Source organism: Lithobates pipiens, unplaced genomic scaffold (genome assembly GCF_037356315.1).
Source record: "Lithobates pipiens isolate NorthernLeopardFrog02 unplaced genomic scaffold, aLitPip1_a1.2 Scaffold_19, whole genome shotgun sequence".
Taxonomy (NCBI): domain Eukaryota; kingdom Metazoa; phylum Chordata; class Amphibia; order Anura; family Ranidae; genus Lithobates; species Lithobates pipiens.
In genome coordinates this window covers 468,797,288-468,811,443 of record NW_027507764.1, presented here as the reverse complement: position 1 = coordinate 468,811,443, position 14,156 = coordinate 468,797,288, and the positions used below count along the sequence as shown (strand labels likewise).

Here is a 14,156-nt window from a genome sequence, read left to right as displayed (position 1 = left end):
ATCGCCAGACTCCAGGTTAGTGGGACCGGGTGCAATGGGAAAGGGGGGGTCCAGTGTAAGTTCACCTTACATATTTTCTGTAAAGGTGAACTTGCACTTTAATGCTTTCCATGCATTAAGGTAAAAAAAACCTTCTGTGTGCAGCAGCCCACCTCAGCCCTCCTAATATTTACTTAAGCCCCATCTCGATCCAGCAATGTTGCAGGAGACATGAGGCTGTCCGGGACTCTCCCTTCTTATTGGCTGAGACACAGAGGCAAGCGCCATTGCTCCCGCTGCTCTCAATCAAAGTCAGCGAGCAAATGAGGTGAGAAAGGGGGCAGGGCCGAGACACGGCTCTGTGTCTGAATGTCTACTGCACAGAGCAGGTAAGTATAACATGTTTGTTATTTTTAAATGAAAAAAATCAAGACTTTAATATCGCTGTAAATTTCAGGAAGTTTTAAAGAAAATAAAGCAGACCAGGGATTTTATTAAGAGTATATCAAAGTATATATGTGCTTTAAAACTTACAATAAAAATATTTAAGTATGCAAATAAGTCATATAGTTATTGCCAAGTTACCCAACCCATGCTGATTCTCTGGTCATGAAAAGGCTAGAGAGCTAGAATTCAGCTTTTCATTGTCAGAGATATTCTTGGAATTTTAGTTCCTTAACCACTTCCCGCCAGCCGGCCGTCATATGACAGCCAGGCGGCACGGCCCTCCATTTAAACAGGAAATGCACACGATCGTGTGTGCGCATCCCTGTTCCTTCAGTAACAGAGACACCGCTCGCCACCAAGGAGGGTGAACAGCCATTGGGCTTGGCTGTTTACCACGTGATCGGCCCTGGTGAAGTCACGGCTGATCACAGGTGGTACCGCCCCACTTTGCACGGCGCATGCAGGCAATCTCGAGCACGTCGGTAACGGCGTGTTCCCTGGAACACTGCTCGTCACTGACGCTGGTAAACAGCCATTGGCCAGCGGCTGTTTACTACGTAATCGGGGGGGGGGGGGGGGTGATTTCACAGCTGATCACTAAATGTCAACAAACTACGGTAACGAAATGTTACCGGGTTCTCCTCCTCACCCACCGATCGTGTGTGAGAAGGAGATTGCGGTAACATCTCGTTACCACTTACTGTGTACACCAACACACACTGATTCCCCCCCAATAAAGAGGACCTGTCACCACCCATCAAAGTACCTGTCACAGTCCATTTGAGTACCTGTCACAGTTCATCTGAGTACCCGAGTACCTGTCACAGTTCATCTGAGTACCTGGGTACCTGTCACATTCTATATGAGTACCTGTCGCATTCCATATGAGTACCTGAGTACCTGTGACATTCCATATGAGTACCTGTGACATTCCATCTGAGTACCTGTCACATTCCATATGAGTACTGAGTACCTGCCACCAGCCCAACAGAGTACCCGAGTACCTGCCACCAGCCCAACAGAGTACCCGAGTACCTGCCACCAGCCCAACAGAGTACCCGAGTACCTGCCACCAGCCCAACAGAGTACCCAAGTACCTGCCACCAGTCCATCAGAGTACCCGAATACCTGCCACCAGCCCATCAGAGTACTCGTGTACCTATTTGCAGCCCATGCCTCATAGAATATACGGTGGGGTGTTTGCTTTCCAAAATGGGGTCATTTTGTGGATAATTCCATTGTCCTGGTGCTCAAGGACCTTCAAAATTGTGATAGGTAGGAATGAAATGAGATGTGTAATTTATGCTTCTAGAACGCGTGAAGGTGCTACTTCAATGTTGGGCCTCTGTATGTGGCCAGGCTGTGTAAAAGTCTCACACGTGGTATCGCCATACTCGGGAACAGTAGCAGAATGTATTTTGACGATGTACGTCGGCAGAATGGCATGGCTGGGCACAACGTGATTCTTTAAGTGCCCAGCTGTGGGTCGGGAGCGCGCCGCCCGGTCCTGTGACCGTGGCCGCGGGACCAGCGGACCCGATCGCCGCTGGTGTTCCGCCATTACTAGTAAAAAAAAATATTAACAAAAATACTATAAAACTATCCCCTATTTTGTAAGCGCTATAACTTTTCCAACCAATCAATAATCGCAAATTTTTTTTTTTTTACCAAAAATATGTAGAAGAATACGCATCGGCCTAAACTGAGGGAAAATTTTTTTTTTTATATATATATTTTTTGGGGATATTTATTATAGCAAAAAGTAAAAAAATATTGCATTTTTTTCAAAATTGCCGCTCTATTTTTGTTTATAGTGCAAAAAATAAAAACCGCAGAGGTGATCAAATACCACCAAAAGAAAGCTCTATTTGTGGGGAAAAAAAGGAAGCCAATTTTGTTTGGGAGCCACGTCACACGACCGCGCAATTGTCAGTTAAAGCGAAGCAGTGCCGAATCGCAAAAAGGGGCCTGGTCCTTTGGCTGCAAATTGGTCCGGGGCTTAAGTGGTTAAAAGTAAGGCTTTAGTTCTGCTTTAACAGACCCAGAACTATGAGCTGCCTTTGACATGTATAAAGGCTTATGATCTAAATAGTTGGATTCATCCTTTTACTGCAGAACAGAGAAGGCCAGAAATGTTGCCTAAAAATTAAATTTACAAGAAATTCCTCTTTATTTCTACTTGGTGCTCTCAATCATTTGCAGTAATGGCAAATTCTATTTCTCCATGCTGGAGACAGGTATACCTGCTGTTTATTGCCAGTAATGTGTTGGTCACTTGGTCATACAAATGCATACATTGGTAACAGGAGCTGATAGATACTCCCCTTGTCCAATGTCTAAGCAGTGCTATGAGAAGCTACACTACACTTGTTTGGGATATACAGTGCCTTGCGAAAGTATTCGGCCCCCTTGAACTTTTCAACCTTTTGCCACATTTCAGGCTTCAAACATAAAGATATAACATTTTTATTTTTTGTGAAGAATCACCAACAAGTGGGACACAATTGTGAAGTGGAACGAAATCTATTGGATTTTTGAAACTTTTTTAACTAATAAAAAAATGAAAAGTGGGGCGTGCAAAATTATTCGGCCCCCTTGCGTTAATACTTTGTAGAGCCACCTTTTGCTGCGATTACAGCTGCAAGTCACTTGGGGTATGTCTCTATCAGTTTTGCACATCGAGAGACTGAAATTCTTGCCCATTCTTCCTTGCAAAACAGCTCAAGCTCAGTGAGGTTGGATGGAGAGCATTTGTGAACAGCAGTTTTCAGCTCTTTCCACAGATTCTCGATTGGATTCAGGTCTGGACTTTGACTTGGCCATTCTAACACCTGGATACGTTTATTTGTGAACCATTCCTTTGTAGATTTTGCTGTATGTTTGGGATCATTGTCTTGTTGGAAGATAAATCTCCGTCCCAGTTTCAGGTCTTTTGCAGACTCAAACAGGTTTTTATCCAGAATGGTCCTGTATTTGGCTGCATCCATCTTCCCCTCAATTTTAACCATCTTCCCTGTCCCTGCTGAAGAAAAGCAGGCCCAAACCATGATTCTGCCACCACCATGTTTGACAGTGGGGATGGTGTGTTGAGGGTGATGAGCTGTGTTGCTTTTACGCCAAACATATCGTTTTGCATTGTGGGCAAAAAGTTAGATTTTGGTTTCATCTGACCAGAGCACCTTCTTCCACATGTTTGGTGTGTCTCCCAGGTGGCTTGTGGCAAACTTTAGACGAGACTTTTTATGGATATCTTTGAGAAATGGCTTTCTTCTTGCCACTCTTCCATAAAGGCCAGATTTGTGCAGTGTACGACTGATTGTTGTCCTATGGACAGACTCTCCCACCTCAGCTGTAGTTCTCTGCAGTTCATCCAGAGTGATCATGGGCCTCTTGGCTGCATCCCTGATCAGTCTTCTCCTTGTCTGAGCTGAAAGTTTAAGGGACGGCCAGGTCTTGGTAGATTTGCCGTGGTCTGATACTCCTTCCATTTCAAAATGATCGCTTGCACAGTGCTCCTTGGGATCTTTAAAGCTTGGGAAATCTTTTTGTATCCAAATCCGGCTTTAAACTTCTCCACAACAGTATTACAGACCTGCCTGGTGTGTTCCTTGGTCTTCATGATGCTCTCTGCGCTTTCAACAGAACCCTGAGACTATCACAGAGCAGGTGCATTTATACAGAGACTTAATTGCACACAGGTGGATTCTATTTATCACCATCAGTCATTCAGGACAACATTGGATCATTCAGAGATCCTCGCTGAACTTCTGGAGTGAGTTTGCTGCACAAAGTAAAGGGGCCGAATAATTTTGCACGCACCACTTTTCAGTTTTTTATTTGCTAAAAAAGTTTAAAATATCCAATAGATTTTGTTCCACTTCACAATTGTGTCCCACTTGTTGGTGATTGTTCACAAAAAAATGTATATTTTATATCTTTATGTTTGAAGCCTGAAATGTGGCAAAAGGTTGAAAAGTTCAAGGGGGCCGAATACTTTCGCAAGGCACTGTACATCTAGTTAATGCTGAATTTGGCAGTTCCTGTGATCATAAAATGACCAAGTATTATAAACCTCCAATAGCATGTAAAAACAGAAAGGGAGCAAATACAGTGGACTTGTTTTTTAACTTCATACTCATTTCCACTAATAAAGTAAAATACCTATGCCGTGTAACTGCAACCTCTCTGTTCTTAGAAACCTCTTTTGTTCTGTTATTAGAAATAAACAAAGCTTGTTAATTTTATGGACGCAGACATTCTGTACATTGATCCAACATCTCCACTGTGGATTCTCTCTCGATTTTCTTTTTTGTGTATTTTTGGTAGCCCTACAATCATTTCTGGCAGTGAAACAAAGGGTGAAACTTTTAAAGGGTCATTAAAAGACCTATGTTATAGAGCATGCATAAGGCCACAGAATATGATGTAATGTGTAAGGTGGAGGAACCACCATATGGTCTGGTACATAAACCACAAATACTAAAGTAGATAAGGTACAGTTTATATCAGGACTTGATAAATGGCCTTGAAGAAACAAGAGGGGTATTCCTCCCTTATATTGTATGTATGACGGACTATGAATACTGTGCAATGTTCAATGGGATGCCAAGGTTTTTTTTACCTGTATTGTGAAAACTTTAAAAAAATCATTGAAAATTAAAGGGTCTTTAAACCCAGACTGAAAAACTCTCTTAATATATAACAGCGTGAAATATACTTGGTTAATTATGCCTTGCATCTGTCCCTCCCATCATCTTTGTGTCCCCCACTGCAGGTTGACATTGTGTAGACAAGCTGCTGTCCTCTATGGAGCATGCTCTATTTCAGTTCCCTTCTAGGCTCTTCATTTCCTCCTTTTTCTTATCTGTGCAGCGCATCTGACTACAGAGTAACACGTGTGGGCGTGGTAGATGATGCTCCCCTCTCTCCTCCTCCATGTCCTCCTATTGGCAAACGCTATGGGGGAGGGAATATAGTATGCTGATTAATTACATTCACTAAAAATCTCACATATAAGCTTAGTTTTAATATAAATCAGTATTCTATTCTTTAGTTTATTCAGGATGAAATGGAGCTTGGTAGTGTAGCATGAGGCTGTATATTGAATCCAAGCTCTGCAAGCTGAGAAAACATGCACTGCATTGATGCATTCACACAGTGTCTCAGTAACCATGAGATAACCCAAAGTTCAGGAATATTCCTTTTATCTTATTGTTTTTTCAAATCTATCTACACTACAAACTGTAGGATTGAATCGGTTCTGACATTATTGTTTTATTGACCTGACAACTAATTATTCTAAATAGGAAACCTTCATTTTGTTTACAAATATTAAAGATTCTAACTACCAGCAAGAATAAGTCCTTACATTTAACCACTATGCCTAGCAGTCGCCATCTTTATACGTGAATCGCTGTCGCTGTACGGAGGCGGGAGCTTTCCCGCAGGTCCGGCAGCTTCAATGTCCGCCGGCAACCCACGATCGCCTAGTACAGAGGCAGGACGGGAATGCCTATGTAAATAAGCAGATCCCCGTTCTGACAGGGGACATGATGGAGATCTAATGGTCCCAGTGTTAACGCCTTCCCTGCCAGTGTCATTTTTACATTGATCGTGCATTTTTATAGCACTGATCAATGTAATATAGTCACTGGTCCCCAAAAAGGTTTGTTTGGGGTCCGATTTTTCTGCCGCAATCCTGCTAAAAATCACAGATTGCTGCCATTACTAGTAAAAACAATAAAAAATAAAAGTCCCTAAATCTATCCCATAGTTTGTAGTAGTGATAACTTTTGGACAAACCAATCAATATACGCCTATTGTAAATTATTATTTTTTTTACCAAAAATATGTAGAAGAATATATATATATATATATATATATATATATATATATATATATATATATATATATATATATATATATATATATACCTAAACTGATGAATAAATGTGGTGATCAAATGCCACCAATAGAAAGCTCTATTTGTGGGGAAAAAAGGATGTCCATTTTGTTTGGGTACAGTGTTGCAGGACCACGCAATTGTCATTAAGGGGGCAAATCCTTCCGGGGCTAAAGTTGTTAAAGAGCACTTGTCATTTCAGATACATCATGGCAGTGCTTGTTGGCGCCATCCACTCACCTGCTGCCACCACATCCCTTGCCTTGCTGTGTCACTGCCGCATCACCAGTCGTCCCATTAAAGTGAACAGGACAGTCAGTGAATCAACAGCAGGACAGAGATGACGACAGTTGCTTTTTAAAGGTTTAGCCCCCCTCCTCCTTTCCCCACCGCTGGGCCATTCAGAAAGGGAAGGATACTTTGGAACCAACTGTTAAGTCGCAAGGCTTTACTGCCGGTTCCCTTACAGGCAATGGCGGCGCCAGCAACCGAGACCCGATGGAAAAATCGGCTGGGGTGCTGACATCGCTGGATTCCAGGACAAGTAAGTGTCATAATATTAAAAGTTAGCAGCTACAGTATGTTTAGCTGCTTACTTTAATTTTTTTACTGGGGAGGGGTGGAACTCCGCTCTAAATAATATAGACTATGTTAAAAAAAAGTTGTTAAATCCAATGGCACCTTCTTGTTGATGATGTTTGTTTCAGACAGTCCAGCTTAAAATATTTTTTTTTCCCTACTGTATCAAAAAAAAAAAATTTGGGCTACACTTTAAAACATCATTTGATTATTCTAATTGGATGCTTTTTCGGATTATGCTGTATATTGCAGATATCTGAATAATGGTCATGTGTGTTTATTTGCAGTACAAGAAGAGGGTCCTAATGTCCAGTGGAAAAGTCACTTGTGATTGTTAATCGAGGAAACTATTTTGTTGAATCTGAATAAGGAATACACTGCATGGGAGAATCGAGGATCACTGAATAAGATGCCTCACAGTAGAACCATCCAACCCAACTCCAAATCATTACACATGCAGCCTTGTAATTTTATCAATTTCATTATTCATTATAAATGTATACTAAAATAAGCATCTTCCTTATCAATGAATTTAAAAAAAATTATTATAATTACGTAGAGCCATTTACTCTATAAGCTCCTATCTGACATTGTCCATGGGGTGTACATCCTGTGTTTTTCTGTCTTCACCACCATTTAGGTATGTAAAAGTGTGCTTGTGCACCTAGTTAGCACAAATATCTTCAACATACAGTACTATCTTGCTGACATGAAAGGAGTAAGATTTAAAGTGATTGTAAAATTAATTATTATTTTTTTAAATAACAAACCTGTTATACTTACCTGCTCTGTGCAAGGATTTTGCACAGAGCGGCCCCCTGATCCTCCTTTTATGGGGTCCTCTGGTGGTGCTCCTGGCCCCTAGTTTTCATCGAGTGCTCCCACGGAGAGCAGCATTCCATGGGCGCACTTGTGCGGGCACACTCCCGAGTCCTGCTGCTGCGTCCATTGACACAGACAGTAGGACTCTGCCCTGCCCCCGGTGCCACTGGATTTGATTGACAGCAGCGCGAGCCAAAGGCTCCTGCTGCCATTAATCTATCCAATGAGAACCGGAGACAACGGCTGGAGCTGCTGTGCTCATTTCGATCAAGAAAAAGGGGGGCTCTGGGGGGAAGCTGCACCACAGAAGGTTTTTCACCTTCATGCATAGAATTCAGTAAGGTGAATACCTTGAGACTTTGCAACTCCTTTAAGTTATAAAGGTCCTTGCCCTCCCCAAAGCTCTTTTTTTTTTTTTTTTTACAGCATGCTGCCACCTGCCTCTGTACCTAGGGTGGCTATAGATGGATCAAAATTGGCCCAGTTTAGCAGGATCTGGCCAAATTTGAATCCATCTATGGCTGTTCACATTTGTGAGGAGTCGATCTAATGTTCAACTTCTCTCAAACTGGGCTGTTGGAAATTTTTCATTCAATCATCAGTATATTTTGACAGCAGTGAAGTCTCTGCTGTCACATTACAATAGCGTAGCAGGGAGAATCCCTTAATCCAATGTTTCTCAACTCCAGTTCTCAAGTACACCCAACAGGTCATGTTTTCAGGATTTCCCTCAGATGAAACGGCGGTGGTAATTGCTAAAGCAGTGAAACTGATCAAATCGCCTGTGCAAAATAATGGAAGGCCTGAAAACATGACCTGTTGGAGGTACTTGAGGACTGGAGTTGAAACATTGCCTTAATCCACCTTGAATGTGTGGATAGAGGAATCCTTTGTTATTTTTTTTTTTTTTTGATCACCCTGCTGGCTGATCAAAAAAAAAAAAAAAAATTATCCATCTATGCCCAGCTTTACCATTTCTTGCTCTTACCTCTACTGGCAACCATTAGAAGTGAACAAAACGCCATGCTTTTAAAACTCTGGTGAGTCAGGGGAATGGTTATCCCATTCCTTATTTTTACACCTTGTTCAAACTGCTAAATATGAGCATTGTGTATATTTATGTATGTTGCTGCTATTTTACTTATGTTAGCATTTTGATGCTTCATAACATTTTGAAATACATAAGCAGTGTTTGTTTGGCTTTCATTTTCATAAATTCATACTAACATATTAGGTTGTAAATGACATTGGTTATTTAATTTAGTCCAGGAAAAACCGATTTTTGTCTAATTTGCCTTTCTTTAATAAATTAAACTCTTATACTGAAATTGTTGTGGTTGCCATTTTGAACTTACTGAAATAAATGTATAGCTATAGAAAAAAATGGGGACGATACAAAAATAAATTTTTCTGATGTTTACTAAAACTGTTTTTAGGTGATAAGATCAACTGAAAACTTATACTCAAATTGAGCAATTCAGAGTAATCCGTTACAGAAAATAATGAAAATACCATGTTGGTTAAGCAGGCCATAGATTATACAATTCGTGGTGGATGGAAAGAAAATTGCTTGATTTCCACAAAGTCAGTGTTGATGGGGGAATCCCTCCCACAGTACTATTGTGATCTGCTAGCCGGGAGTCTGCCTTGACATCAGGACACAATGATCACTGCTGGCTGCTACAGACGGCAGTAATCACATGGTATAAAAATCAGGCTGGATCGGATTCAGTTCAACCAACCTGTCAGATTTTTTTTTTCCATGCGATCACTGCTGGCAGCTATTGCAGCTGACAGTAATGAATTGACTTCAGTACAACCAGCCCTCCCATAGATTGACCGGCCAATATTCAATCCATCTATAGCGAGCTTTAAAGTAAATCATTAGATAAAACCGACACAGCTGTGTAAGAGGAATGGCAATTGTTTTGCGGAAAAGCCATAACCTACCTAACTAGTTGAGGTTTATAAAAAACAATAAGAGCAGGTTCACACCAGTGCTCTGCTGTTTTGCCGCATTGTGATTGATTCCACATTTTATACACTGTACACATTGGGGGTTATTTACGAAAGGTAAATCCACTTTGCACTGCAAGTGCACTTGGAAGTGCAGTCACTCTAAATCTAAGGGGTAGATCTGAAATGAGGGAAAGCTCTGCTGATGTTATCATCCAATCATGGGCAAGCTAAAATGCTGTTTTTTATTTACCTTGCATGTCCCCCTGGGATCTACAGTGACTTTACTTCCAAGTGCACTTTCAGTGCAAAGTGGATTTTCCTTTAGTAAATAACCCCCATTGAGTTATATTAGACTTTGCTTTTTTTCTGAAATTTCATCAAAGATGCAGCATGCAGGACTTTGATGCGCTTTCATGAAAATATGTGGTATAATAGAAGTCTCTAGGAGTACACTTAAAACTGCATTTAAAATGTGGATAAATCACACTGTACTTGCGACCGGGCCCTGGCATCCTGCCACTGTCGGGGGGGCCCCAACGGGGTTGCTAATCGCATGTCTCTGAGCTGAGATTCTCTTTTACAGCTCAGTGCTAGTGTTCTATGGAATACTGCCTCCCGTCTTCCCTTTCCCCTCCATCCTCTCTTGCACGGGATGAGGGGGGAGACAGCTGGTCTGCTCATTCTCCCCCACCGCTCTCCTACTGTGTGTGCTCTGCTGGAAGTCAAGTGTGAAGCTAATGAGTTCACACTTCCCGCAGAGCACAAAGGAGGAGAGAGTCAGAGAGAATGAGCAGATCAGCTGTCTCCTCTCTCATCCTGTGCAAGGGAGGACAGGAGGCAGTATTCTATAGAACACCGGCTCTGAGCTGTATGAGAGAGACTATCTTAGCTCAGAGCCGCGCTGAGGAGACATTCGTGAGCACCGATTGGAGGATTGATGAGCACTGATAGGTGGGATTGATGAGTGCTGGTGGGCATTTCTAGGTGGGGTTGATGAGCACTGATAGGTGGGGTTGATGGGCACTGATAGGTGGGGTTTAAGAGCACTGGTGGGCACTGATAGGTGGGATTTATGAGCACTGGTGGGCACTGAGGTGGGATTGATGGGCACTGATAGGTGGGATTGATGAGCACTAAAGGTAGCACCGATAGGTGGCACTGATGGGCACTGCTAGGTGGGATTGAAGGACACGGATAGGCAGCACTGATAAGCTGCACTGGTAGGTGGCATTGATGAGCAATGATAGTTGGCACTTATAGGCGGCATTGATTAGTACTAATAGGTAGCATTGATGAGCTCTGATAGGTCACACCGATGGGCGGCATTGATGAGCACTGATAGACTGCACTGATGATCAGGGCACTAATTATCAGTGTAAACAATCTAGTGACATTGTTGCCTGTCCTTTCCTCACACAGACACAGCGTAGGAGGAAAGGGCTGCTGATAACCAGCAAGTCTGTTTACTTGTGATCAGCTGATCACATGGTAAAGAGCCGCTGTGATTACTCTGGATGCACATCCTGGGGACAGGGTTCTAGGGGGATGTCCATGGGCGCCCTCCCAAAATTGGAAGACCCCTGCTCTTTGGATTGAAGGGGGGGGGGGGCTCAGGGGGCCCATCATGGTTTCTTGCACCGGAGCCCTGAGAGTTCTAGTTACACCTCTGCGCTGCACCCAAGCCGCAGGGCACCTGTGTGAACCTGCGCCACAGTGTAAGAAAAAATCGTATTCAATTGCAAGACAGCATACTGTGTATAATTGAGCAAAGTAAAAATTGTGGTCTTTGGGGAATTATCTGAAGCAGGAATTCAGAGAGACTAGAATACATACATATATAAAAAAAAAAAAATACAAGGCTTTAGTGATGTAAGCAGTAATAAGCAAAGAGGAGCACGCAGGTCCTCCAGATTTCATGATTTCAGGAAGACTGGGTATGTCACGGCTATAGTGAAGCAAATTTTAACCCCATGTGCATTTTTTTTTTTTAGATGAGCTCTAGGCAAACTGCTAAAAAAACAAAACAAACACATTGGAAATAAATGATCGGATGGTGACTGGCACCCGCCACCATACGATCCTGCCCGCAAAAACCAGACGATGTCAGTGCACACCCAGGGTTGCTATTGCTGCACCGCTCACCTGATGCTTTACTCCTATGTATACATTCACAAACGATTGTAGATCACCCCTTCTATCCTTTACACAGCAGTGTTCACAGATTTTTATGTTCAAATACAAAGTAACAACTCCTCTTTTTATTTTTTTATTGAATTTTCCATAAAAATGTTAACATATACTTTTCAAAAGGGTACCTCAGGAATACAATTGAGTGTTATAGAACTTCTGGGCCAACATATTAACATATCAGAATCAGCACCTCCAATTCCCAAACAGGGGGGAAGTGTCATATAGTGGGTTCATAATATTGTTTCTCCAAAAGCAATCCGCAATATCCAGCCATGGCTGCTAGATCTTGAAGAACTTTTTAGGGCAGACTCTGTCGTGGTACATGAGCTTGAAAATGGGCAATACCGTATTTTCCGGCGTATAAGACAACCTTTTACACTTAAAAAAACTGGCCAAAAAGCAGGGGTTGTCTTATACGCCGGGTCAGCCCCTCGGATGTCTGCTGGCTGTTCGGTAATACTGTATGTAGCTTCGGCTACATACGGTATATACCGCTGATCCAATCCAGGTGAGCGATGTATTCAAATGAATACAGAGCCTTCTCGGATTGGAGTAACAACCTCTGCCAATCCGAGCAGGCTACATGGAGTAGCCTGCTTGGATTGGCTTTGAGAGTCAGAGAGGTGCAGGCTGATGATGTTACAGCCTCTCTCAATCCAAGCAGGCTTTGTATTCATTAATAGAATACATCGCTCGCCGTGATTGGCTCCAGCAAGCAGGAAGAAGGATATGGCGCCAGCTCCAGAAGGAAGAAATATGAAGCGTCGGAAGGGGGGTAGTCTTATACGGTAAGTACAAGCAAAAACTTAGAAAACTGTAAAATTAGGGGGTCCTCTTATACACCCGGTCACCTTATACACTGGGAAATACAGTACTTTATTCACCGTGCGGTAAAAGGTTTGTATATCCGGAGCCACAACCTTTTTACATTGTAACAGTATTAATTTCCTGGTATAGAATAACAATATACATACAAGGGTATGAGCATGTGTCCTGTGCATAAATTCATTTAACACACCAAGTAAAGCCACTTCAGGAGTATGAGGTACATGTAAATGTAAAGTGTTGTCAAAAAAAGAAAATAAGTCCTTCCAATATACTGACAAGGGGCAGGACCAAAACATGTGTAAGTACTCAGCTTCCGTATGCCCACATCTAGTACAGCAGGATGCAGAGTCAAAGCCCATGCGGGACAATCTGGCAGGAGTGTAATGCAACTGGTGTATAAATTTGAACTGTGTATAGCGATCATTAGATCTTATAAGGTCCTGGAAGCAGATTTCTGAGGCCTCCTCCCACCCCTACTCAGACACTCCAGGAATCAGAACTTCCCATTTTCCTTGAGCCAGCTGGAAGGGGTTGACCCCAGCAGACTGAAAACGTGAATAAACTGTCATAACCAGTTTCTCAATATCTGGATAGGCCAACAGCACCTCCAAAGGTGATTCTGAGAGCTCCTGGGACAAATCGGCAAACTGTGCCCGGATGGCATGACGTAACGAAAGATATTTAAAAAAAAAATGTATTAGTCACTCCACACCTGGCCTTCAACTCATCAAAGGAAGCAAAAATATTATGAACAAAAATGTGAGAGATATGGGTGACCCCTAGTTGTGTGCACCACAGGGAGTCCAGGTGGCCAAGGAAATTGGGATTTTGCCACAGGGGAGTGTTAGGAGATACCCCACCCGAAGTTGTTAACACTCTTGTACCCTCATGCCAGGCAAGCCAGCTAACCTGGAGAGCAGTGTTTAGGTATCGACCTGTGTAGTGAAACTACAGCTGAGGCCCTAGAACCATAGAGTGCAGTCAGCAGAGTCATGGAGGGAGATGTGGAGGTCTCCAGGAACAATTCATAGATGTAGATAAGTTGTGATGTAAAAAAATAGTTTACTTAGATTTGGACAAGCTAATCCACCATCCGCTTTAGCAGCTTGAAGAGATGCTTTTGCAATACGTGGATGTGACCCCTGTCATTCCCCTGATGAAGTCACGTGATGTGATGTCATGCGTAGGGACGGGAAGGATTGCCGATTACTAGAAAAAGGCTTTTTTCTATCTATTAATGTGTGAGTACCCTGTGTATGAAAATGTTATTAAATGTTATTTGTGAAATACTACACTATGGTATTCCCTCTCTATTAATCTATTGGGTCCTATGGAGCAATAAGAATAACATTTAAAGGAGAAGGTGACCGAACTTACCAGGAGAGAAGACATATAAAGGAATCTATATACCTCTATGCGAATCCCTCCTTGCTATAGGTAAGGGGTCACT

At 42.4% G+C, this 14,156-nt stretch overlaps 1 protein-coding gene across 1 annotated transcript in view; it reads left to right on the top strand.

The window, feature by feature from the left end:
• Positions 1–9,057, top strand: part of LACTB2 (lactamase beta 2) — a 35,260-nt gene extending 26,203 nt beyond the window's left edge. Inside the window, exon 7 of the mRNA XM_077492856.1 lies at positions 7,195–9,057. Coding sequence (XP_077348982.1) covers positions 7,195–7,238 — 44 coding nt within the window. The 3' untranslated portion in view covers positions 7,239–9,057. The remainder of the gene's footprint in view (positions 1–7,194) is intronic.
• Positions 9,058–14,156: the final 5,099 nt, after the last annotated feature.